The sequence below is a fragment of the Orbicella faveolata genome, unplaced genomic scaffold (assembly GCF_042242905.1).
Source record: "Orbicella faveolata isolate gen_17 unplaced genomic scaffold, um_ofav_v1 contig_13, whole genome shotgun sequence".
Classification (NCBI taxonomy): Eukaryota; Metazoa; Cnidaria; class Anthozoa; order Scleractinia; family Merulinidae; genus Orbicella; species Orbicella faveolata.
The window spans coordinates 27262873-27290598 of record NW_028301540.1 but is presented as its reverse complement, the minus strand read 5'-3'; the positions used below and the strand labels follow the sequence as shown (position 1 = coordinate 27290598).

At 42.7% G+C, this 27726-nt stretch overlaps 2 protein-coding genes and 1 pseudogene across 3 annotated transcripts in view; 1 reads left to right on the top strand and 2 right to left on the bottom strand.

The window, feature by feature from the left end:
- The window catches only part of LOC110067691 (sodium- and chloride-dependent GABA transporter 1-like), a 55044-nt pseudogene extending 39912 nt beyond the window's left edge, over positions 1–15132 (bottom strand). The window contains exons 1-3 of the transcript XR_016206193.1: positions 14449–15132; positions 11845–12054; positions 11059–11193 (exon numbers count right to left, since the gene is read on the bottom strand). The product of XR_016206193.1 is annotated as a sodium- and chloride-dependent GABA transporter 1-like (transcript). The remainder of the gene's footprint in view (positions 1–11058; positions 11194–11844; positions 12055–14448) is intronic.
- LOC149115848 (uncharacterized) lies at positions 54–4596 on the top strand. The gene has a single exon (XM_089283913.1). It carries the CDS (start codon positions 295–297, stop codon positions 4594–4596), a length of 4302 nt encoding a protein of 1433 aa, XP_089140039.1. The 5' UTR covers positions 54–294.
- Positions 15133–16769: 1637 nt separating the features above from the next.
- On the bottom strand, positions 16770–27699 carry LOC110041267 (glycine--tRNA ligase-like). The gene is made up of 17 exons (XM_020746554.2): positions 27390–27699; positions 26567–26668; positions 26164–26266; positions 25895–26036; positions 24909–24997; positions 24602–24678; positions 23889–24034; positions 23580–23729; positions 22666–22828; positions 22230–22394; positions 21646–21753; positions 20253–20398; positions 19412–19500; positions 18886–18995; positions 18399–18492; positions 17676–17866; positions 16770–17146 (listed from the first exon to the last, which is right to left on the bottom strand). Exons 1-17 carry the CDS (start codon positions 27633–27635, stop codon positions 17036–17038), a joined length of 2232 nt encoding a protein of 743 aa, XP_020602213.2. The 5' UTR covers positions 27636–27699; the 3' UTR covers positions 16770–17035.
- Between the last annotated feature and the right edge of the window lie 27 nt (positions 27700–27726).

Sequence of the window (27726 nt, the reverse complement as noted above, 5' to 3'; positions counted from 1 at the left end):
AGGACTGAAAATAATCATTCAAAAGTACACTGCATTTGGTTTCCGATGGAAAAAAAGAACTTTCGCTTTTTTATTTTTTTAAGTTGTTATTAAAATTTTTTACAGTTCTTTGAGTATTTACAACCGTCTCAAGCTGAAACAAACACCGTAATCATGCCGGTGATTTGTTAGCCATCATGCCTTGCGAGGCTGATTAATTTCCCATGGTGTCAGAAGTTTCGGAACCCGCAATCGCCTGAAGGCCTCTTGCCTCTGTAGTCTGTGACCGTTTTCTTTCTCGCTCCGCTCGCCGCCATGGGAAAAGATCGACCAATCTTCGACGCTAACTCTGACGATCGCCGCCGAGCGTTCAAGTTTTTCTTGGCTAACTTTCGAGATTTTTGCATAATGGAGGACTATGTAGACCCCGCCAAAGCAGTCGACAGCAACGACTACTGGATCGCAACAAAAAGGCCGAAAGTTATGGCCGCTCTTCGCCGAGCCTTTCCTCCGGCCGAATGGGACGTGCTCACAACCACAATCGACGCTCAAATTCCTGATGATGACAAACAACATCCAGCTAGATGGCTCGCGCAGCTTTCACAGCACTACCTTGGAGACGAGCCTATCATTCAAAGTACTCACAATTTTCTACGTATTCTGAAACAAGAACCTGGTATGTCAATACAAGATTGGCACACACTGGTCAGGTTGGAATATCAGAAATGTAATTTTCCCACAGCAGTGGACGATCGTTTACAAAGGGACATTTTTGTTATTGGCCTCAATGATACTTTTAAGCCCTTCCGAAGCGATATCATTGCCAGAGAAAACTTATCAACACTGACCTTCGCTCAGGTAATTTCCAAAGCGCGTGACTTTGAGGTTGGACTGAAAACTGAATCTGCCATAACAAAACACCACCTCGAGGAAGCAGCACATAAGGTTACCCCAGCAGTGGACAAATCCAAGACTCCTCACCATCCGAATCGACGTGTAAAGGACCGACCTCCTGGCCCTTCCAGTGCTTCGACCTGCCTGTGGTGTGGGCGTGCACCACATGCCAACCGCCGTGACTGTCCTGCCTCCAATGACACTTGCCATGGCTGTGGAAAACGGGGTCACTGGAAACAAGTGTGCCGGGCCACGTCCATACATGTTGTATCAGAGTCAGCTGCAGATGCAGAAGCTGACCCGCAAGCCGACTACATTGCCACTCATGAGGTTTATCAGGTGCAATCTGCAGCCAAAGGAATCTATGTTGACCTCAACATCGGTCCCACATCATCATCACCTCCATCAAAGCACTTCAGATTTCAAGTTGACTCTGGTTGTTCGTGCAATACAATTCATGTCAATGACCTTAATCAGCTGCCACCTATCCAAATTAAACCCTCAGTGGTTCGACTACTGGATTATTCAAAATCCATCATCCCAACCAGAGGCCAAGTCACACTTCACTGCACTCGTCGTGGCATGTCTTATGACATAGTGGCTCAAGTCATTACTTCTCAGCAGTACTATGCCCCACTACTAGGCCTTGCTGACAGCACACGCATGGGAATTCTCAAGTATGATGTGGACACTGCAAATACACTGCTCACTACCCCAGTGCTGCCTCCGCCACCACCTGGTGAGTTAACATTTGATTACATAAAGTCTGCTTATGCTAACTTATTCGAGGGACTAGGTGAACTGGATGAGCCCTTCTCCTTAACTCTCAACCCTGATATCCGACCTATACAAGCCGCTCCCCACCGTTATGCTGCCCCTAAACTTCCCACCATCAAAGAGGCCTTAGACAAACTTGTTAACACGGGACCGTTGATTCGGGTCAACAAACCCACACCCTGGATCTCAAATATGGTGGTTCGTGAGCGCCCTGCCTCTGACACAAAACCTGCGAAAGTTCGTATTAGCCTAGACCCATCGCAAACAATCAACAAAGCCATCATCAGGCCAGTGTACCCCATTCCTACTCTAGAGGAAAACATCCACCGCTTCCACCGGGCCAAGATTTTCTCCACATTTGACATCAAGGATGCATTCCAAACAATCAGATTAACTGATGAGTCTTCCTTTCTGACCACTATGCACACTCCATGGGGAAGGTACCGCTGGACTCGACTCCCTTTTAATATCAGCTCTGCTCCTGAAGAGTTCCAGCGTCGTCTTCATGATATTCTTTGTGGCATGGAAGGTGTCGTCAATATTGCTGATGACATTATTGTGGTTGGCCGTGGCGAATCCCTGGCCGATGCACATGTTGATCATGACAACACGGTATTTGAGCTCTTGAAACGACTCTCTCAGCACAATCTTAAACTAAATCCTGACAAGATTAAATTCAAAACATATACTGCACCATTTATGGGACATGTCCTCAGCCCAGAGGGGCTCAAACCGAGCATCGAAATTACCAATGCTGTTTTGAATATGCCTCAACCTCAGGACAAGGCGGCCACTCGACGTTTCTTGGGCACCATTACTTACCTGTCCAAATTTTGTCCCAATCTCAGTGAAGTGGTTCGCCCTCTCCGTGACCTTACACATGCTGACCAAGAGTTCCTGTGGGCTGATCAACATACCGAAGCATTCACAAAAGCCAAGGAGTTTGTATCCAAAGCTCCCTGCCTTCGATACTTTGATGTAAATGCCCCAGTGGTACTGCAAGTTGATGCATCTGAATATGGTCTTGGTGCGGCCCTACTTCAGCCTGTCAACCATCCCAACAAATCACCTGACGTCCATTGGCAACCTGTTGCCTACAGTTCCAGCTCCCTCAGCCCAACCGAACAGCGCTATGCGCAAATTGAGAAAGAAACACTTGCCATTGTGCATGCCTTTCAGAAGTTTGACCAGCTACTCTTCGGAAAATCTGGGATTACTGTCCACAGTGATCACAAACCACTGGAAACCATTTTCAAACGCCCTTTGGCCTCTGCCCCGCGCCGCCTGCAGAGCATGATGCTCACACTCCAGCGCTACTTATTCCAGGTGGAGTCTCGCAAAGGATCCTCACTCCTTATTGCGGACACTCTTTCTCGTGCACCTCTGCCAGAGACAACACACAAGGGAGTCCATGATGAATTGGTGTACCGTGTGGAGTTTGAAGGGAACAACCCAGAACTCTCTGGTTTCCAGGATGCCACTGTCCCGGAAATCCGAACTGAAGCAAACACAGATCCTGAACAGAAAGCTCTGCGTACTCTCATTGAAACAGGATGGCCAAATGACAAAGCCGCAGTTCCTGTCCTCGTACATCCATATTGGTCGGTCCGTCATGAACTTACCACGCACGAAGGACTCCTATATAAACAAGACCGTGTTGTCATACCTTCTTCGCTTCGACCAAGCATCCTCTACAAGCTGCATGCAGCTCATCGCGGTACTGAGTTTACTCTTAGACATGCTCGTAGCTGTGTGTTCTGGCCGGGCCTCAACAGCCAAATCACAGACATGTGCACAAACTGCACCACTTGTGCACAGCATGCCCAGCAACATCCTCGAGAACCACTAAAGCCTTACCCAGTGTCCACGCTACCCTGGCAACTGGTTTCTCAAGATCTGTTTGCTCTCAATGGGTCCGCCTATTTGGTCACTGTGGACCATTACAGTGACTATTACGAACTTGATCGGCTTCCCTCCATCCAGGCCTCAGCGGTCATACAAGCAACCAAACAACACTTTGGACATCACGGCGTTCCCCATACCCTCATCACAGACAACGGAGCTCAATTCACATCTGAGGCATTCAAAACATTTGCAGAGAAATATAAATTTCATCACATTACCTCCTCACCTTATTGGTCTCAGTCTAATGGCAGAGCTGAAGCATCAGTGAAGTCTGCCAAACACATTCTTCTCACTGCGGAAGATGTGGACCTAGCGTTACTCTCTGTTCGCAACACTCCACCTGCTGGACACACCTTCTCCCCAGCTCAACGTTTGTTTGGCCGCACCCTTCGCACGGATCTACCACAGTCTGCCGCCACCTTAGAACCTCGCACCTCCCCACGCGACACCGTGGTGCTTGAGCACCTCCACCGCAAATCACAGCAAAAGAAAGCATACGACAAGCGTGTTGGACCACCACTTCCCAAGCTACCTCCTGGAAGCTATGTCTACGCCAAGCCACCACCATCCTCCTCAGCTAAGGCTTGGATTCCTGGACAGATAGTGAGTCCTCCTGGTCCACGATCCTACCTAATACAGATTGGCACCTCACAAATTAGACGAAATCGGGCTCAGGTACAGCTTGCCCCCTCTCAAAGCAGTCTAACACCACCTCAGCCCAGGCCTGTACCAACCCTCCCAGATAAGCTGCGACCATATTCATCACGTGCTGGTGTGCTACGACTCCATTTGCAGTCCAGACCAACAGCAGATTCATCACCAGTGCAAGCAACTGCACCCACAGTACCTTCATCTGAATCATCTCCAGCACCTGAAACCCCACTTCCTGTGTCCCCCTTGCCGCCTTGTGCCACAATCCAGCCACCCACACTATCCTCACCAGTGGCACCCTCCCGTCCTGCAGCATCCAGTTCACCTGTTGGACAAACTGTCACCCGGAGTGGCCGAGTAACTCGACGTCCAGCTCGTTACTCAGACTAACTCTTGAACCGACCTGCCTTTTATTTCTTGCAGGTGAACACTACCCATTGCTGTAGACGTCCTTTCGGAGGACGGGATGGACGACCAACCCTACAAACAGGGCTTTGGACCTTATATGATTATTGGGACAAGTACTAAAGAGACAAACAAACTCTCTGAATAGGGACTTGATTGATTAGTTTTATTATTATTATTATGTCTAGTGGTTGTCTGTTTTGTCAAAAAAAAAAAAAATAATAATAATATATTTGATGTTCTATTATAAAGAGAAAAGCGTGTTAGCCATCATGCCTTGCGAGGCTGATTAATTTCCCATGATGCCTGTATATCTTAGTTGTTAACCATGTGAGTCAGCCATCTTGGATTCACTCCTTGATTAAAGCTTGATAAACTTAACCGGCTTCGGAGCTTATTACAGATTGAAACAGGCAAAAATGTTCAAGCGTATTTTTTATTAAGAGTTGTCCATATTGCGGTAGGGATTAGCTACTTGCAAAGAAAAAAGAAGGTAAAAAATGAAGAGAAAATTACTCACATTTTTAGTGTACACTCTGTAGATTTTGCACTGACTGGGCCTGGTCGACACCACAAGGTACCCGTTTTGTGCTACTCAGTTTCAATTCGCATTAGTTTCCAAGCTAAGAATGTTATTTCCTATTGACTATGCTTTTCAGTGATTGGTGTATCTTGCTCTAAGCTTTACCATATCAAGTTGGAGGAAAACAAGGCGTGGTTGCAAGGGCAACAGGTCCAGAGCAATACCGAACAGGAAGATGAGCCTTCCAGGTGATTATGGGTTATTTTGTATTTGCTCTTTATTAATAATGGCTGTCCACGTTATACAGGGAAGTAGCTGTCAGAAAAAAATAAAGACAAATCGAAGTCGGAAGTCTATTAACCCGTCTCTACCTAGAAAAAAAAACAAAAACAAAATACTCATGTGAATGTTCGTTAATGATGATACGAGAATAATGTTGTTTACAAATAATATAATATATTCTCTATTTTGCACAATGACTGTGTATACATTGGGACACTAATTGGGCGTTTACCAATGGCGAAACTAGTGTTCAGCTGGTCAGCACTTTCAATAAAGTTTTGTTTTGACTCAAAAAGAATGAAGGACATACGCAGCGAAATGGCATACAATGTAACACGAAACATCTTTTTTCTTTAGAGATGGCTACAAGCTGCAATTTCTGCACAATCAGCACTGACTCACCGAGCCAGTTAGAAGCCATATTTGTATAACATGACCAAAATGGTGACATCAACATTAGAATAAGCCTCAACTGTTCAGTAGCCTGCGTAGCAGGCGTTTCCAAAAAAGCACGTGAAGAGAACGAAACTGCGAGCGAGTGCGTTCGATCTCTCCGTCCGGAAAAGGAAAGGAAACGGCTGCTACACAGGCTACTGTTTAGCGCTAAGCGCATTTGTTCTCAGAACACAAAAGACGAAAGCAAATCGTCGTGTGTTAGTTGGTTATTGGATGTTCAGAGTGCAGAAAATGACGGACAGTTATGCCACGTCATTGTACGCAATGTCGCCGATAGTAGGCTAACGTTGAAATTACTGCGCGCAACATTGCTGAAGTAGAACGAGATGATACCACGCCCCACATTACACCCAATAGGCATAGTTGTACTGTATCCAAATTGCTTTTACTTCGAGTAAACTAATCAAGATCAATGTACGGCGGGGTTATATTTTTCCTTTTGTTACTCCTAGACTCGCCAAACGTATTGCAGCTCTAAAACTCGCAACTGTTATGTCAACCCATAACGTAACACCAGCTCATCCGAAATCTGCCGCCTACACTGCTGATTGGGCTCCAGGGTGCGAGTCTGAACAGGACAGTCAGAGCTCCGAAGAAGAAGACGAAGCTAGAAGTGGGGCTAAGGTGGCAATTGCAGCATTTAGTGATGCAATGGAAAGTCTTCACCAAGTGGCAACTAATGCTGGTAGGGTCAGTCCCTCAATGTTTCAGCTCAAAACGTCATGGGACAAGGCGAGTGAACAAGAGAAGGAGGTCTGTATTGACAAGGCTACGGAAGCCTACAATCTGGTATGTGACGTCATAGCTCCGAAGGCCGGACCAGAGCTGTTTCAGTCCTGTGTCACACCAGAAAAAGACGCACACTTCAGTGACCTTGTACAGCTAATGGAGGCCTACAGTAACGCTAGCACTAAGAACGTGAAGAACCAGATTCTGAGCGTGTATGCATATCGATATCCAGTGAAGACCCTTCAGAGGATCCATGAGCCATACGCTAAGTTAACCGAGTGACAAATCAGATGTGCTAGAGCTCATGCGCGAGATTGTGGACCAGGTTCCTTAGTAGAAACGTCGCCTTCTTATCGAGTTTGTCTACCCCCGGCGAAACTTGACCATTTCTTAGACTTTGTGAATCGCCCATACTTCTATCAAGATGTGGCGTTCGGTACGAGGAAACTAAGGCTTAATAGCGGCGAAAAGATCACGATGCCCAACATTATTCGGAAGGTGACGAGGGTAACAATGGTCAAGCAGTACCCCCAGTTTTGTGAAGAAGAGCAGTTCGAACCACTAAGCCGTGCAACTCTATTTCGAGTTCTTGAGGTAAGGGAAGCCTCTCAGCAGAAGTCACTTAGTGGCTTGGACAACATAGCAGCCGATGGTTCAGCGGGATTCGAGCGACTCGACCGAATAGTAGATGAGCTTAATCAAATAGACCTGAAGAAGGACGTAGCCGATGAATTGAGAAGATCGCTTAGCGACGGTAAGAGGTACTTCAAAACGGAATACCAAAATCACTGCCAAGATGATGAAAGTCAATGCCCCGACCACTGCCGTAAGTTGGGTCTCAGCGATCCGAAGGATCCAGATTTCCAGGAACATTGTACACACCAACATACTCTTCGCTGCCCTCAATGTGACGACATTACTTTGTGTTTGCAGAAGATGCACCAAATTGTCAAGGATGGCAAAAATCTGAGTTTTTACAGCCAGGAGCAACAAGATGACTTTTTGTACGACATTGACAAATCTTCGGAAGCCATCGTCCAGTGGAAAGCTCACATAATGAGATCCGTGAATCAGGAACACGCGAAGCAAGATATCCTTGCAAAGCTTGACCAGAGCTGCTGTCTTCTCGTCATGGATTGGGCCATGACGTTCCTGCAGCTTCGCTATAGAGAGAAACAAAGTGACTGGTACGGAAAAAGAGGTCTCAGTTGGCATATCAGCAGCGTAATTTCTAGCAGCCACTCTGGCACAACTGAAGTTATCTCTTACGAGCAATTGTTTGACCAGTGTACTCAGGACTGGTACGCAGTCACGTCAATCCTTGAAGAGCTTTTCAAGCTGCTGAAAGTTAAGAATCCTGAGCTGCAGAGAGTCTATCTAAGGTCGAATGAAGCTGGTTGTTATCAAAATAGCTCCCTGATACTCGCTGTGAGAGATGTTGCAAAGAGAGTTGGCGCTACAATCCAAAATTATCATTATTCAGAGCCGCAATCTGGCAAGGATATTTGTGATCGTATACTATGTCCAATGAAGTCCTCGATTCGCACCTACTGCAACGAAGGCCACGATCTTCTAACTGCTGTGGACATGAGAAACGCCTTAACAGAACACCCAGTGAAGGGAACAACCGCTGCAGTCAGCGCAGTCAAAGAATCAGAGAAGTCACTTTCAGTCAACAAAATAGAGCAGTTCAGTAGTCTCCACAACTTCCAGTATGAAGATTCTGGCCTGAGGGTTTGGAAATGTTATGATATTGGTAAAGGGAAGTTCCTTCCATACGACGGTTTCTATATCAAGCACCAGGGTCCAACATTACTCCAGACCGCCGAATCACATGGGTTTTATGTTCCCTCCGAGAAGCGAGAAGTTAAGCGCCGTTTAGAAGTTAGCGAGAAAATTGAGAGTCCGGTGCCACTCTTCGAATGTTCCGTTCCTGGATGTATTGAGGCTTTCGAAACGTTTGGGCAACTAGAGCTGCACCTTGACGTCGGCAAGCATACTGTCAGCAGAGTAAGCCAGTATGATGTGATCAGAAGAGAGTGGGCCCTCAAATTCTCATAGGTCGACACTGCTGATATTAAAAGCTGTTCTTCAGATTCCAAGGATTCAAGAACACTTCTAGAGGACATTGCTGATGCTCCGCCTCTACAAACAGGATGGGCCCTGAGCAAGCCAAGAAGCAACGTAAGATTTTCACAGAAGGTTAAAGAATATCTGACGGCACGGTTTTCACTTAGGAAAAGAAGTGGGCGCAAAGCCGATCCTGCCCAAGTTGCAGTAGACATGCGAAACGCCAAAAATGAATGTAATGAACGTCTGTTCACTAGAACAGGGTGGATGACGAAAACCCAAGTCCAGAGCTTTTTCTCACGACTAGCAGCAACGCGGCGCAAAGATCAGGGTATGGTCGGGATATCACCGGACCAAGAGGAAGATGCCGAATGCCTGCAGGAGGACGCTAACCGTCAAGATCTAATAGAAAAGGTAAACACGCAACTCAACGTCTCGCACCCCATCTGCTACGACAAATTTGACCTGTGCGAACGTTACCACAGCAATACGCTCCAAGAATTCAGTGTAGCCGTGCTCAAGATCATCTGCGGCCACTTTGAGATCCCTGTTAAGTCAAGAGACAAAAAGAAAGCTCTCATAGACAAACTGTCGGAAATGATTAGTGAATTTGAATGTGTCTCACATTAGAACCATGCTAAATACGATCTGCAGTCACTTTCAGATTCTTGTAAAATCAAAAGACCGAAAAAGTCTCTCATGACTCTCACAGATAAACTGTCAGTATGGCTAAACTCTCGGATATGATTAATGAATGTGAATGTGTTTTACAGTACAACCACAATGAAAAAGCTGTTGTGTTTTCTTAGAATTTAGAAACGCAACAGTCACCGGCCTTATTATATGGCAAGCTCCGCGAGCGGGCAAGATGAATCAAATCCTGCGCTTTGATTGGCTACCCGAGCGGGCAAGATGGGGCTATCTTGCCCGCTCGGGACTACCCGCCGTGTCCCGCAAGAAAAATTTCCCCGAAAGCCATATAATAAATCCTTTATTGACCAAGCTTGTTCGGTCAAGATGGCTGGATATTGGCCTCGTTCTCTTCTTGCGAGTTTATGGACCGAGACGGAGAACTTGGCCAATATCCAGCCATCTTGACCTCACACTTGGTCAATAACCCATACATATTGGATTTGTGTTTGTGTAAAACTCGGGCAGGGAAATCACATGAATGTTGTAACCTCATCGTTTTCGAAAAGTTTCGTTTCCAAAATGTTTTCTGTCCACACAAAAACGCAAGGCCAGCGTTTTCAAATTCCTCCGGTTTGAAGAGCGTTTTCAAAAAGCTCCGTTTTTGTTATGGATTAGTGTGGATCGAAGGCCTAACCGGAGAAATAAAGCTGCGTTTTCAACTTCCTTCGGCGTAGTGGGGATTGCTCGACGCGCGGGTTTTGAACTGTCGCGCACAAAAATAGGCCAATCAGAGACGCTATAGAGGTCTGACTTAGGAATGGAATGTTAGAGGTGTTACCGTAGAATTCCGAAAGTAACGGCCTCCCGAAAATTTTCTGTAGCATGAAGTGACTGGGAGTATTTCTACTACCCCCTGGATGGGAGGATCGCAAGGTTACCCCCACGATTAAATTCGCCGGTACCCAATTATACACCTGAATGGAGAGAGGCACTGTGAGAGTAAAGTGCCTTGCTCAAGAACACAACGCAATTTTCCCGGCCGGGGCTCGAACCCGGAACGCTCGATCCGGAGTCGAGCGCACTAACCATGAGGCCACCGCCCCCCACCCCTATAACTCGTAGCGTAAATCCTTGATTGCACTCGCATTCGTAAAATGATACGAATCTTGGACGCCCTTCTGGAACAGTGACGAGAGAAAAATTGAGTGAGAGACTTAAGTAAAGCGCAAGGCGAAATATTGCGTTTCTGTGTTCTTTAAGTATCAACAGAAGAAAATCCTGTGTAAAAAAGAGTTACGTCTCTGTAAAGTTTCATTCCGATCACAATTAAAAAGAAGTCATCCCTACGTTTTCGCTAAGTTTACTTCATAGGTGTCCTAAACAGAGACGCGATGCTGTGTTCTTTACTCTCACAGTGCTTCTCTCCACCCAGGTTTATAAATGGGTACCGGCGAATTCAACCCTGCGATGGACTAGCATCCCATCCATGGGGGATTAGAAATACTCCTAGTCACTTCATGCTACAGAAACCGGGATAAGCTCAAGCCTGATGGGCCACTTGGCTCGTATGCAGACTTTTAAAAACAACTACGAGGTTATTTTCCCGGTCTTTCTTTCTTTCACGTTCTGTGAGAAAAGATGCTAAAGCTGTCTCGAGCTCCGGTTGCCGTGCATCATTTTGAAATTGGAGGGAAATTAACAGATGTTTGAAGAACTATGACTTGTGTATTGGTTAGAATAACGTGCGCCCTCACCTCTGAGCAAGGGACAAAGCTTGTTCCACGCATGCACGGGTTCTGACTGTGTAAACTGTCCCACACATTGCTCTAGAAAGAAGATTGGTACCCCACCAAACGTCAGGAAAAGGAGGTAAGGGATCAGAAACGCGCCTGGAATAAAAGATGGAAAAATATGAACACTACGAGAGGTTTTCTGGTCGTCTTCGGCAATCACCGAAAGAATATAACGTCAGTGAAGTAGTGTAGGGAGGTTTGAAATCTGTTAGCTAGTTTTTCCTTCATTTTTTACTGAAGTTAATGGTGGCAATACCAACCAAACGCCATCTTTTTTTTCCTCTTGCACGGTCTATTCTTGTTTCAAGCATGTCAACGTGTTAGTATCAGAAGTAAGCCCTTTTTTTTCAGGCGTTTTTACTGAACTAAGCCAATCCCATTCTTCTAACTACAGAGGGCCAAGGACGTAGGGAATGCTTTGCAAATTGAAAATTAATTTTGACCGACTGACTGACTGACTGACTGACTGACCCACCCACCCACCCACCGACTGGCTGACTGATCGATCAATTGATTGATCGATCAATTGATTGATGGATTGATTGATTGATTGATTGATTGATTGATTGATTGATTGATTGATTGATTGATTGGTTGGTTGGTTGGTCGGTTGGTTGGTTTGTTCATTGATTGATTGGTTGGATGGATGGATGGATGAATGGGTGGGTGGGTAGGTGGGAGAGGGGATGGGTGGGTGGATAGATGGATGGATGGATGGATGAATGGATTGATTGATTAATGCCATACCGCCTCCATTTTTAAAGCACATGTATGGAAATCTCCACATGTTTCCATAGCCAACACAAAAGCCAATGCACGCGAACAAAAACTCGATTTTCCTGGTCCAACGATCCCGTCCTTGCTCCTCAGGTTCTTCCTGTATTTTAACAAACGGATCAGGCTTCTCATTTAAAGTGAACCCAATTGATCCGTTGTCTTCATTAGGAGTAGCCATCTCTGTAACATGCAAAAGAAATAAAACCTTTACATAGCACGTGAGGTAGTTTGAGGGTATAAAAAGCTTGTCAAATGTGGCTTTTGTTTCATTCTTTGGCAACTGACATTGAAGTCTACATATACCATATTCCAGAACCTAAACGCTCTCTCCCAACAGCTGAACCCATGCCAGCTGACGGAGGTTCAATCTCTACTCAAGGCGGGCTCGATATCCGCCGCTCTCTCGAGCCCAGTCTGCACCTTTCCCGAACAGCGACTGGTGATCGAGCCTAGGCGGGGAAGGGCCTGGACTACAAATACTCGAAAGGTCATACGACTTCTCTCAGTCAGTGAGAGATCCACAGAAACAATTCAATACCAATCTTGAAGGGAATGACTGTGCTGCTTTTGCAGTCTGTTTAGAGATTCTCCGAAAACGAATGCAGTACCTTTTTGGGGTATTGAGCTAAAAAAAATATGACAGGAGATAATCCGGTTGTTTTATAATTCGCACCTCTTAGGGGCGAAAGACCTTTCAAGCCACGCCCATAAAACAGGATCTTGGCTCCTCTTAAGGGTTCTTTTCAAAATTTCCAACCAGCAACCCTGTCCTTTTTATATGGGTGTCCTCCCTCGCTTCCCCCCCCCCCCCCCCCCCCCACCGAGACTTATCGTTTAGGGTTAGGAACCAATTAGTGTGTTAACTAAATATAAGAATTTCAAGGCCTGGTCCTTTTCATTGTATTACGCCGGAAATTGTTAGAGAAGAAGGAGCTTAAGGAAAATGTGTTTATCTTTTATTATTTTGTTCATCTTTTGAAGTGTACTCCTGAGGTAAGAAAGTAAACTCAAGCAACGCAACCGTCACTGTCACTGTTTTCAAAACGGCAAGTACCGGGTGTTAAGATTTAACTTTGTGATACTCCCAGAAACACTCAAAACTGCCTTTTTCGCTCAAAAACCTTGCCTTATTCCCAGCTTGACACCCGGGGAGACTTCCATGCAAAAAGGACGGGGGTGCGCGTCCGAAATTTTGAAAAAAAAAAAAACCCAGGAGGTACCAAGATCCTGTTTTGTGGACGTGGCTTGAATTTTGTTCCACATCAATTAGGTTCCAATTCTAAAACAACGCACCAACTTACATTGACTATTTTCGGCTTAATACCTTAAAAGGTACTTCAAAAGCTCCCGATGTGGACCTTTTGAAGCTGACCACCTTAAGGGATACCATGCGCTCCTGGGGATACCAAACCCTCTTTTTTAAACCCTGAAAGGTACGGCGAGCACCCCCGCCCTTTTTACATGGGAGTGCCCCTCCGGCTTGACGCATGCGTTAAATTTCCAACTGTTCTCAAGTCCTTTTCAAGGTCGATCACTTTTTGTGACCTCTTCTTAGTTACATATCCGTCTTGTTACGCCATCTGTTGTCATCGAGCTGTCCTGTTCAAATATTATTTTTCTGTCGTTTCGTCCTGTCTTCTGTTAGCTCTTTCTTACCGTCATGGTTTAGTGTTTTGTGACGTGCACGGCGTCTGGCCACGGAGTCGACAGACCTCGACGAAGCCGAGGGTAACGTAGACGCTCTTAGAGCTTCTTACGGCTTCCTCGTGGAAAAGGAGCATGTGACGAGCCCTAAGAGCGTCTACATGGGAGGCTTAAGATAACGGGATGACCCGTTTTGTCCTCGCACTCTTCGCGCCCGGCACCGTTCCCTTGCAAGTGACAACTGACAAGTGCAAGTGGTCTTTTTTTACAAGTTAGGGGTCGTTGAATGACCAGAAAACCTATATAGATATTGTCGCTGCTACTTATGTTGTAGACTTTTCAAACACGAGAAAAGGCCAAGTTGTGCAGGTGCCTGAAGCGTCTGAAACGTTCTTCTGAAGACCTCTGCAGTGATAACTAAGAGCTATTAAGTTGTCTAATTATTTCATAATAATACTCTAGATTGAATGATGTCACAAAGACCTCCAATTTTATTCATTTTTTCTCCTGGAAGCGACCTCCTTGGATGAGTTTGCAAAGACGCCAAGGTGGTCCAAAACATTAAGCAATATTTCGTTACTCTCAAACCTGTGAAACAGTGACAGTGATTCCATATCCGCCCCGGATCAGTACCACCAGAAACACTGTGAAATCAAATACGACTGACCGGCTCGTCCCAAAACAAATGCATATGGACCCTCAGACTACTAGCCTACGTATAGCCGTACCCACCCTCCCTCCCTCCCGTTTTTCCTCGGGGGGTGGGTACGGCTACACGTAGGCTATCAGACTACCACCGTAACATAGGAGTGTTTAAGACGCCCTGGTGCAAGAAAACAAAAACAACTCGGCTTTGGAAATAAAACGTAAGGCCGGGATTTAATCAATTGAAAGAAGCAAGTATATTTTAAAAACATATCTGAACCTTACCGCGGTTGGTGGCTACACTGAAAGTCGACAGGGATGACAGACATCCATGCAGTCAGGCCTGCTAAATGGGAGTGTTTATAGGAAATAATTGGCCCAGGAAATACTCAGTTTTGTGTACAGTACACGAAAGATTTTAGATCTGTCAGTCACAAATCAGTGGATTAGTCTGCGTTTCTTGGTTAAGTACGTTTTCTTCGTTCAAGAACCCTAGTAAAGCACTGGCTAGGCAAATGGCCCCTTCAAGAGTTAGCGATGTTTGCACAAATTAGTAAGCAGAACATTTTGGAACTTTGCTCCGGTACTAGACATCCTGAGGTTGACATGAGTGCGTGAATTTTGCTTGCAGTAAGAATAATGGACGGCCGGTGTCCCCTGCTTGCAATCTGATAACTTGAGCTCAGTCTTTAGGTAACATAAATAAATCTTCGACACCGCTATTGATAGCGAGCTCTAAGCTTGGTTTCCTTTGACCTGCTTCGACAGTCTGTTGTTAGCTACACCTCACTGACGTTTCAAAGATCTGCTAAAAATAAATCGAAATGAAAAAACTACTTACCAACCTGTGCCTTGCTCTTCTGGTAAGCTTCTTGCAAAACAGCTTTCAACTAAACCAAGGCACCCTTTACCGACAACCGATCGTACGCAAAGTAAATAACGGTACTTATTGTGTCGAGGTAAATAACACAATTTATCTGTCAGTCTACAAATCGAGGTCGGTCACTACGGTACGACTCGCGACGCGGACGTCACGCAATAATTTTGCCCCGATGATGATTCAACCCACGGGGGGAAGGGAACTCCCTATAGGGTTGTATGGGTTGTATAAGTATGTGCGGCCCTAAAAGGTATGGCTTTTGTGGTTTGGTCATGCCCTGAAATAGGGTATCGATTATTGCCATTTTGGTCTGAAATAGGATCTGGTTTTTGCACTCGTCTTGAATTGTGCATGTTTGTTAGAAGAAGCTAATTTTTCATCATTACTAACGCGATAAGCCCTTCACAATGCCTTCAGTCTGAACTAGAGGACTTTAATTCTAAGGCAGGTCTGAAAACAGGGTATTGATTTAAGGGTCAGGTCTTAGATAGGGTAACGAATTTTTGGTCAGGTCAAAAAAACAAACTGTAGGGAAAATAGCAGATTTTGGTCCTAAATAGGGTACGGGTTTTGGGAAGCGGGCCGCACACCCCCACCTAATTTTTCTGGGAGTAACCACCCTTCTCCTCGGGATCCAACAAACTGTCAATAGTCAACAATACACTCGACCTTACTCTTTCCTCCACTGTAGGTTGTGGCTATCGCAGATGTCTGGTAGAAGCCTTCCCATCTCCGATTCCACTGGGCCTGATTATCAAGCTGCTGACCCGGGAGAGGCGGAAGCACTCCCTATAATGGCCTGTACGGGCGGGGGTGGGGGGGCTCCGTCCGAAAGGGGTACCCTTTTCAGGGTTCAGGTACATAATAAGGTAGTGATTTCATAAGTTGAGGTAAATGAAAGAGGGGAAATTTGTAATTTAGTTTTTTAAAAGAGCCGTTAATCAAAATATTTCGAACAGACTCTCCTTGTGGCTGTATCATTTAATTTATAAAGCACTACATGAAAATGACGAGGTGATTTCCTGTTTTGGCGATTTCCTGCTTTCGGCCAGTTATGAAAGCATGTGAAAGGGCTACATTTTGTCAACCATAGGTATATGAAAGGGGTTCCTTTTCTGTCAAAATGGTATACTAAAGGACAAGGTATAAGGAATACTGCAAAAGACTCCTGACCAACTTTATCAAAGTCGACAGAAAAGAGCGAGCAATCAAACTTTTTTTGGGATAAATAACCCATTATTTGTGGTAGTAGAATGGGGGACAAAGTAAAAGCTTGATTCTTAAAACATGCATTTTATGAGCTTGACGTATGCTAGTCAACATAATAAGGAGACCTTGTTTATTCAGGAGTTGCAGCCAGCATTGAATGCCAATATCAGCAGTGAAAAGCTTTTACTTTATTGAGAAAGCTTTTCCATTGTGTCACTTTACAGACAGTTTCTGTTTGAAATGTCTTAAATTTCTACTGCAGATGTTTTCTGTCTAGGTTCCAGACCCCCCCCCCCCCCCCCCCCCCCCATTGATACAGTATAAATAGCTTTCCAAAAAATTTTAACGGTTATACTTTTGAAAATGTATGTTGACTAGCATACGAAACGTCAAGTTCATAAAATGCATGTTTTTAAAATGTTTATCACCGCTGTTTGTTTTATATTTTTAATCAAGCTACGATGGCCGAAGACCAAGAGTTTATATGATAAAGAAACGGCTATTCACTCCATCACAATTCGATTGCATAAGTGTTTATTTTCTCATTGCGTAGCTCAGTTGTGTCTATGTCAGTCGAGAGATATATACCTGGCTGAGCTCGCAGTTATCAGGAGGTTGCTTGGTAACTAGACCAGTGGACAATTAAAGCCGAAGTAAAAAGTTTGGTAGCTATCGGCAACTCTCCGGGTTCCGAGCGAGGACCTGCCGAATGTCCGATGTGAATATATTTCCCTCGACTAAAATTCATTTTATTTGCAGGTTTTGGTAGACCACCTGAGTAGTCTACTTCGCGCCAGTCTCCTGTCCTTCGAACAGACCATATTTAGCCTCAATTTCTGGCCACGTGACTTTGCCGCGGACAAGACTGCTGACGATAGCGGGAAGCTCGTCGATCTAAAAAAAAGGAAAGTGAATGTCAATCCCAGGAGTGACTAAAAAACAAGACAGTTCTCTTTACGAAATCGGCGAGGCGCAGCCGAACCTAGTAACCGGTGAAAAATAGGATTGAAGCCATGCCCATGGAAAAATTATGACTGAAGCAATGTCCATGGTTTAATTCTCTTTCTAGGTATTTAGGGCGTTTATAATGACTAAAAACAACAAAAACGAAAAACAAATGAATGAGGCAAGTGGCGCAGTTACTAGCTGCGGCCTTAGACCAATCTGACAAAATGATGCGGGGGGGGGGGGGGGGCACTCTATGATGGCTAGAAGACTAGCTGTTTTCCTACTCGCTTAATTGTACGAAAACGTCTTGTTGAAAAAAGAATCTTTTTACGACAGGAAAACGATGTCCAGCACAAAAATGCATGGAAGTCAACTAAGATAATGCTCTTCATTATTTGAGGGTAGATCCCAGACGTGTCCCTTGTGGGGGAAAATGAAATGCGAGGCAGTTATGAGTATGCGATTAAACACTCACCTGGGCGCGTATTTGGCGAGTGGAGTTTCTTTCTCTCAGAGTGGCGCTGTGGGGTTCCTTGTTGACAGTATCAAAATCCACGGTGATACCGAAGGGGATGGCAATCTCGTCGGTACGCGCATAACGCCGGCCAATAGAACCACTAGAGTCATCCACTTTGTGAGAAATATCCAGCTCTGTCAGTGACTCGGCTTTGGAAGAGAACAAAAAAATCGAAATGATTTGAGAAGCTTATCTGCCTCATAGCCTCTTATGGCTTGTCGCGCACTCTTTCCCAACGACCGAGGGAGGAAAGATTGCTTTACGAGCCGTAGTCTGGGTTCTAGTCCTGACCGAGGTTATGCTGCGTTCTAAAAAAATAAACGTTTTTAACGGCGGCTCTATCCACCCAGGGGGACAAATCAAATGCCGCGGGGGTACGGGGGGTTTGACCTGCGATGGACTAGCATCCAGGGGGAATAGCAATACTAGAAGTCGCTTCGTGTTATAGTGACTGAGTAAAGGTCGGATTCGTTTGAAACTTTGCATACGCTTGACTCAGTGTTCAGCGTATAACATAAAACTGGCGACAAAGTGGCCAATGGTTATGTTTCACCAGCGATGAATTTTAAAGCAAATTGTATGATCACGACAGGGCTTATAGGTAACTGACGCCTGGAGACAATGACTTAACACAAGTATTACAGACTTCTAATACAGTGAGAGGAAGAGGAAACCACTTACAGAGTTTCTTGACAAATTGATCAAATTCTTTGTTTTTGCTTAGCGGTAACACAGAGCACTTGACAGGAGCCACAGCAGGAGGAAGAGATAGCCACTGTGGACGAAAAAATACCAAAAATATCATCAACTATATCTAAAAACGACTCTGCAAGGTCAATATAGGGCGTTTTCACCCACGTGGCCAACAGTCATGCAAATTTTTGGAACAAAAAAGTGTTTACACAAGAAAAGAGTTCAACTCCCACAGGATTGGTTTGGTACACCAACATGGCCGCTGTTTCATTATTTTGGACCACCAAATATGGCTGCCGTGACGTCATGTGGAAACACTCTATTGGTAAACTCTACGAAATGGGATGAAAGTTGAGGAGATAACGAGATAAGAAATTAAGGGGAAAAGATCATTAAAAGCAGAAAAGCAGCTGGTAATAAGTTCATCAAGGAAATTCAAACAAGACAAATTAATAAAACAGGCATTGTTCCTCACCGTTCTTTGCTCGTCTCCTTCTCGGATTTTAAAGTTGTGTTCAAGGACAGCGTACATAATTCTACCAACTCCAAAAGATGGCTCAATCACGTGGGGTTCTACGTCACGAACTGTAAGGAACACAAGGGACAGTTGGCTTCATGTAATTCATATTAGAATAAATCTACTAGCGTTCTATCACGAATGCCGTTCTCTTATTGGCTACGCTACTCGAAATGTATTCTTTTGTAGATAGTGAGTAGCCTAGCAGTGTGCAGTTGTTATCAAAACAGCGGCCGCTTCTTGGCGCTTTCGAAGCATTTGTCTATGAAGTCAGACGAGGATTAAGATAAAGTTTGAACGACTAGCAGATTTAAACTAATCAATTAGATTATTCGCCCTGGATTTCTATGCGTGACAAATGACTCAAGCTGCGTGCTTGTCAACTATCACGGGATAGAAATCTCGAGCTCATAATCCAATTATTAAATTAGAAGGTCACATATGAAACGACTTAAAATAAATCAGAGATATTCTCTTCACTTACCGTGAACTTCTTTCTGGTATCGCTTGATTTCTCTGATCATGCCCTTTTGAATGTTGAATTCTTTGTTGTCTACTGTTATGCTCACCTCACTGAGTATGAAATGAAGAAACAGTAGTTAGTCAGGATCAAGTCCTAAGTTCTCTTAGCAACAACATGGAACAGTTAAAACTGGCGAAGTTTGAGACGGTTAACTGACAAAAAAAACTTACAAAAACTGAGTTAAATAAGCTCAAGTGCGTTTTCACAAGACGTCACGGCCGACATTTTAGTTTTTCCCAACCAATGAAATTTCTCTACTTTAGGAAATGAGTTCCTTTCTTATGCAAGAATTTCCTACTAATAGAGCGGTTTTCAATTGAGTGTCAAAAGTAATCAGGCAATTACTTTGGTTTTGGTTTTGGTTTTGGTTTTACTACGGTTCAAGATTGGCTGAGTAGTCTAATTGGTGAGTAATTGGTTTGGTATTGGTTTTTCGACCCTCAGTTTACAACCGCTCTAATGCTGCCGTCAGGAAGTGTCGTAAAACCGTAAAACCAAAACCAAAGTAATCACTCTAGCCAATCACAAAGGACACAGACAATCCAATGAACCAATCGAAACTCGAGGTAATTACATGAAGCTGACGCAAAGCGCGGGAAAACGAGTGCGAGCGAGTCACGATTGGTTTTACTTTTGATTGGATGAAAAAGTGGCGTGAGTTTTTTAAGCCAATCGTGTAACGTGGTTGATGCAAAACCAAATACTTTTCGGCATTCAAATGAAAACCGCTCAAATGAGGGTATTGGAAAAACCAACAACATTCACTCTAAGCAGACCTAGTATCTGTTTTTTTAATACCCACCCATTTCCATTGAGTTTGTCCTCAAATTCCTTGATACTATCTTTGTCCATCTGAGCCAGATAATCCATTACAATTTTTCCTTCCTTTTTAAATGCTTTCCCTATGGCTGGTTTCTCTGGAACTATCTCAACCACGTCGATCATTTCCTAAACATTGTCAGTCAAGGATGGAACATTTACTTCTATCAGAGATAATCAATGTGCATGAAGTTTTTGATCCGATGGTTCGAATCCTTTTTTTTTTATAACGACGTTGTGGCTCGTTGAGGCTGAGATTAAGCAGATTTTAAGAACAAACTAACAACAAATCCCAGGCAGACTGTCCCTAGCGGAAGTTTATTTTTCAAGTTTTCTCTGGTAAAATGTAAAATTTAGTCTGCACTCGTTATCATTTTTATGACACAATAGGTTTCCACAGCAACAGTATGAATTGCTAAACGCACCCTTAATTTAAACTTAACTGCTAATAACTCAAAAACGAGCTTGGTGACCTCAATTTGTTATCGTCGAATTTTGATTGGTAATATTAATTGGACCGAGTGGAGTACAATTCAGGGAGTAATCGCGCGAGTCCGATTTGAAATTACGAGCACGATTACTCCCTGAATTGTACGACACGAGGTCCAATTACTAATTAATCGTATCGATAACAAAATTTTGGAATTTAAAATGTCTTTTAAGAATTTATTTTGAACGAAAACGTCTGTAGTGCTTTTCATAAGTTTTGAAAACTGTGCGAAACATTGCGAAGGAAGCCATTAAAGTGCGCGTAATTGATGTGCGAATCACGTGGGTAACCAATTACAGGTATCCAATTACAAAAAATTCAAATTGAATACCTGTAATTAGACACCCACGTGATTGCGCGCAGATTGCGTGATAAATAGGCGCGTGGAGAACCAATCACGATCGAGAATTCTGTTATAGATACGATTAACAGAATAAGTTGCACGTTTTGGCAAAGTTTATAAAAATATGTAGATGAGGTCCAGAGCCACTTTAAAATTTTGAAAATTGAAAAATCAAAAAATCGAAATCTGTCTTGGAAAGTGCTGGAAACTGTTGCCAGCCACTGTAAGGGGACATTTGGACAAAAACAATGAGCTTGTCTTAAAAACTGCATGGTTCATTGTAAAACATCTTCGGTTGTTGTTTGTCCTTTACCTAACAAAATGATTGTTTGTAAACTCCTAAAAAGTTAAAAACTGAAAATCATTTTAAAGAAAATTTTAACAAACATGTCAGGCAAAACTGGCAAAAAAATTAATAACCACCAAGAACCTTCAGGCTTAGTCCCAAAGGCAGACATTCTTACAAAAAAAAGTGTTCTTCACAACTACGCCATGAAATTAAACATGTTTGGAAGAGTTTTTGCTGGTAGCAAGAAAGGATACAGGCTGTGCAAGATCAGCTTGAGCAACAAGCTTTTCACCGGCCGCTTTCGTGTGAACTGACAGGTCATAGCAGGCCCTGTCAGCACATCCTACACACTCTATCCAGCCCTGAAGTAAACAGAAAAACGTTTGTTAGTGATAAATTAAACTTCAATATTTACCCCTGAGTTTACTTCCTCATAATCACTCTAGCCAATCACAAAGGACACAGACAATCCAATGAACCAATCAAAACTCGAAGTAATTACATGTAGCTGATGCAAAGTGTGGGAAAACAAGTGGGAACGAGTCGCGATTGGTTTTGAATTACTTCTGATTGGTTGACAAAGTGGTGTGAGTTTTTTGAGCCAATCGTGTAGCATGGAGCTTTTTGACACTCAAATGAAAACTGCATACTTCAAGCTGACAAATAGCTAAGTGTTTGCTCAGTGAATCTTGTTTTCCCAATCTGGTATAATGCAAAGAATTTAATTTTTCACAGAACATCAAAAGGAGCCCCCCAAAAATGCAGAAAATCACGCAATTCTTTACATGTGTTACAAAACCTTTTTTCACCCAAATCCAGTAGGGAAAAATATACTCACATAGGAGGTGAGGAGTTCTGCATCCCAGCAGTCACATGCATAATGCGCCATCTCATTGAACATGTGTTGTCTGAAGCGAATCTTGCTAGGGTCGGCCCCAACCTTCAAGAGGAACAGGTACACTCGGCCAAGAAAGTACCCCATGGTCTGGGAACTAACAATTTTCTGGTGATCAATGAAATGCAGGTAGCATTTTTAGCACCAGTTGTAAGTTGCAAAGTAAAGTAACAAATTAATTAACAGTATTGTACGTGTAAACAGAGTTCTTAAAACAACAAACATTACCGTAACTCCTTTCCATGTAGCAAAAATGAATTGCATAGTACATTATTAATATGTGTGGCATATCAAGTGCCCTGCATGACATTGAAAAAGAATTGCGTGAAAGGGTTCCCCTGGCAACAAGAGAGAAACCATGTGATAAATTACCACTGACCTGATTGACTGCATCCCCTAAACTGATATTCACAGTGGGTTTCCCTTCAATCTGATTCTCTGATGGATACAGTGTGACTTTTTGAGAACTCACATTCTCAAACTTGGGATGGTTTTTGTCACATGGATCAACAAAGTGTTCAATTTCAGCAAGAGTAAATTCTCTAAATGCAAACAACAACAAAATATCGTTAAATGTTACGTTAGTAGTATTTTTAAAAACAGGGCCCACAACATAACTTTTTAGCTTGGGCGGTTTGTTTTCCCATTACCGACCACATGATATTCTCTAGGGAATTGTTCTTTTATCCATGTAAAATTATTCATTTATACACATGCAACTATGAGAAAATTTGAAAGCAAGGAATTCTCAAGAGTATCATTGCATCATCTGAAATGGGGCAACAAACAGCCCAAGTGCAAAAAGGTCTTTTGTGAGTCTATCTACACACCACGTCCATCTAGCATGTGTCCAGTGAACTACCTTTAGTTAATTTTACTACAGCATAAGTTGTTGTTTTGTGTTTGAGCTAACAATATAATTATCCGCACAGTTTTTTTAGTTAGAAAAAGAAGAAAGTCCACTATAGTTCAATAATTTAATTAAAATGTTGGTATATACTGTAAAGATCTGATTGAGGGCCCAAGGGGTTAATTTAATTTTGGCTTTGTAGGTAACAGTAGGCACTTCCCCTCCTGGATGGGATGTTAGCACAGCACAGGTTACTCCTAGAATTCTAGCTCATTCTGGCAGGCTGATACAGCAAAAATTTGTTGAAACCCATTAAGGTGGTAAAGCATCTTGCCCAAAAACACAACACGATGATCCCAGACTATTTGATCAGGACACTAGAGCACTAAGCAGTTTACGCTACTGCAGCAATGAACATGAAGGGAAATGTAACATTCTCTTACCTTACTCTTAATAGTCCTGCTCGAGGTGAGATCTCATTCCTAAAGGCAGGTCCAATTTGAGCAGCAGCAAATGGTAGCCTTCCGTTATTAGCTTCCAAAAGCCGCTTGAAGTTAACAAAGATCCCCTGAGCTGTTTCTGGTCTAAGGTAACTGTGTATGAAAAAAAACAAGACATTTTTTAAGACATTTTTGGCTCCTTCACTAAATTTTCCATTCAAGCATTCAAGATGATTTCCTTTTATTAAACTGATAACCTTTTGTACAAACACCAAGGACATTATTTGAGCAACAAGGCAAGATGTCCCTTACCCAGGAATGAGCCCACTGGGACCAATTGAAGTTGTAAACATCAAATTGAACTCCACAGGGTCAGTCAAGTCATTTCCTGTCACTGGAGACTTGGCATTGTACTTTTGTAGCAGTTCGCCAAGTTCTGTCATTCCATAGTTGTCAATCTGAAGAAACATAAACAGGCCACAGTCATCATAAGTAAATCAATGAACAGTCACTGACTTAAAACTTTTAAGAAATTTTTGCAACTTTTCCAACAAAACCAATGGTCAACGTCAAAGTTTTTTCATGAGTTAATTAGCTCGTGTCAGACAGGAAAATATTAGACCTTCCAAGTTGCAGTCAGTCTTTTCTCTTATGGTCTGACAGGCCTTTATTTTGGTGAATATGACACTAACAGGGCAAAATGCATACCAAACCCTTTTCTTGCCATTGTCTCCTCCCAGTCTCTTTTCATCTTAGAACCCCTTCCCAGTCTCCCTCTGATTTTCAAGAGAAAAACATGCAGCAAGCAATCTTAAAAAAATATCTGGCTTCCCGTCACTTTGAACATTGCTGTACTTAGTCTCTATGGTACTTATTTTTTGTAAACCTAGCTCATTAATTCAGTCTAATACTGCCAGAGAGTATTGATAAACTACTTAATATTATTATCATTATGGTATGACTTCAAGCTTCAAATTTCCCTTATCTGGCCCTTTACTACTCAGTAAATAAGCTCATGTTATTACCTGCCCAATAACACTTTCAAATTCCTTCCTTTTTCCTTCATCCAGTTTCTTATCAGCTAATAGCTTTTCAAGGTGACCTTCATTAAACAAACAGACAATGGAATGATTACAAAATGTAATTCAAACACTCTTTGGCAACTTGACAACAAAAGAATCACACTGCCATGAATATTATATACCCTAACTAGCTTTATCCTTATTTTTGATTGTTAAATATTGCGAGTCATTATGATACATGTAGTCAATTTAAAAATTGACCAAAATCAAAACTTTATTTAATAGGTTTCAACTTGAAGTGATAGATGACCTTCTAAAAGATGATCAGCTCTGTAACAGTCGCCAGTCTTGACATCCTTGACCATAAAATCAGCAAATCTGTCTACATGACCAGATGCTCTACAAGTAACAAAACACTCTTAATAAGTTCTTGGATCCTATAAGCAACGTTTTAAGAGAATTGTGCTTGCTCAATCATGATCAGGTTTTTTCCTACTAGAGGAATAATCCAGATAACATTGGAATTCAGGTAAGCACTCCGGCAAAGGGGTTGTGCTCTAGAAGCACCTGGGTGCCACACACAACTAACTTTTGCTTTTGGGCGACTGGAAATCTTACTTTTTCATACACTCTTAAGTGCTGGGCACCCAGGATGTCATAGTTAGAAACCTTTGGGCTCCTTGTAATTTTTCTTAGACCACATCCTTGAGTGTGCAGGGAAGCTGGGGCGGGGTTTAGAGCACTGGTTTCAAAATTTGGAGGTCATGGTTCAAATCCCATTCTTACCACTAGCTGGTGTTGTTCTCTGTATCCAGATTTCAGCTCCTTGGTCACGCTCTTAAATAGTGTACTGTCTACCTCCTACCAGTTGGGGTTTTAAAAATCATGTAAGTTGTGTTTTTGAACCAGGATTTGTTTTCATAATTTCCAGGGTTTCGTTAAAGACCAGACACTGGGCAAATTGACCAGCTGTGAGAATGATTTTGCCCAGCCAGTTTAACCATCTATTGGTGAGTTTTTCTTATTAAGACATTCAGTTCAGATAGTTGTACCTGCCTGTAAAAACCAGTTGCCCCCCTGATGATAATATTAATGAAACCCCTGTTACACAGTGGTAGAGGTCAATTATTAGAAGATATTTATTTAAATTTATTTTCATTTTTTTATTTTTTACATGACACATTTAATTAAATTTATCACAAGAATAATTAAAACTATAATTCTAATCCTTGTAGTTTTTTGTGTGTGTTTCTTGTTCTTTCCTGACAATCTTTATAGCTTCAGTTGCACACTTACTTCAGAACTTGATGAGGTGTAAGAAGTGAAGCTCTGATTTCTAACATTTGTTCTTCCAAAACAAAGTGTGATTTCCATATGTTGATCATGTTGGCCTCCATGGCACAACCAGACGGTCCATAGTCATAAAGACCAGCGACGCCTACAAAACCAAATGATAACTGAATTCAACTATTCAACAGTTTTCTATAAACAACAAAACTAAAACTTCTAGAAGAACACATCACGTTGTTTCTGTTACAATACAAATTGTCCAAGTACACACAAACCTCCATAAATTTCGAAGGAAGGAACAAAAAAGAATCGTCTCTTCAATAAATCCTCTAATTTTGCTCTGTCAAATTTCTCTTGTTTTGGTGCTAGTTCTTTCTCCTAATAAAATGATAATAAATAGATAAACGAAACTCAGCTTAACATTGTAAGTAGCAGCAATTTAGCCCAAAGAAATGAAAAACATTAATATCTATTTTGATAAACTCTTCTTGGTGTGGCATGCAGAGATTTTACAATAGTACAATTGAGTCTGAAAACTTGCTGACACCAAGGCAATATCTGATGGTTGACATTTGTTCCTATTCTCACCCCCAAGTCTAACATCAATGCACATATATTACTATCTGGAGAAATTAATATGTTGCTATCTTTTGAGAATTAAAGGGTGGAATAAGATACCTTGTTCTCAAGAGCTTTCTTCCTGACTTTCAGCTCTTTAATGGCCACCTCAATATCAGGTGCTGGAACATTTTCTGATTTAAGCTTCCTTACCAAGTCACCCTGCAGTTGAAAATTCACAAAAAGAAATTTTCATTTAAAGGCCCCAAATGACAGATTTCCCTACCGTTTCATATACTTCAACTTGTGAAATCCCTATCCTTTCATATTCCTCAAGCCTGAAAAAGGTACCCCTTTTTGGCGGAGCCTCCTAATATGGTAGGCCTTCATGGGGAGTATCTCCCCCCCACCCCCCCCCCCCCCTCGGGGTCTAAAAAAAAAAAAAAAAATGGCATGCCATTGTAAAATTTTCCTAATAAATATTTTCTTCTAGTTGCAGCCATCTCAGGAGTCTGACTTCTCACCCTCCCCCATAAGGTTCTAGCCCCTTTTATTCCTACAATAGGTTCTTGCCCAATCCCCTCCAGGTAAAAAAGACTATACTAGGATGATGCAATACCTAATTTGTACACAATATTAAAGCTTATTCGATTCAGATAACATTACGATAGACATCATTTAAAAAATTAAAATTGAAAAATCCGTTTATCTTAATTAATCGAGAAAACAAGCCTAAAATAAGTGACAAATACTAATTTATCACTGAAAATATTCACGAAACAGGTTTCCGCGACGAAGAACTTTCACTTCCGTTTAAGTTTCCGAATATGGAAAGCTGAAATTCATGCGTATGCATGTAGGAAGAATACCAAAACAAGCGGACTTAAAAAATGTTCAGGGACATAAATTTGCAATGCTAGCAGCGAGAAATATTTGCACGTACCTGTTCCTTCACTGATTTCCGTAAATTGTCTAAAAGGCTTGAATTTTCTCCACTAGCATTAGACATCTTCTGTATTCCTACGAAGAGTCTTGATTTAAAATCGTTTTTGAAACTGAAGAAAGACGAATCAGGAACACGGCAGATAGGACTGTAAAATTTTGGGAGGCAGCTCCGTCCCTGGGTTAGTTTTCTGGCACAAAATAACGTTCTGGGAAATAAATTTCTGAACACAAACAATGTATTCATTCAGTCATCCATAATTTTTTGCCACGAGGGTTTGGAATACCGGTGTGGCATGCGCCCGTCAAGTGCCTACATCAAATAGCAGTCATCAACA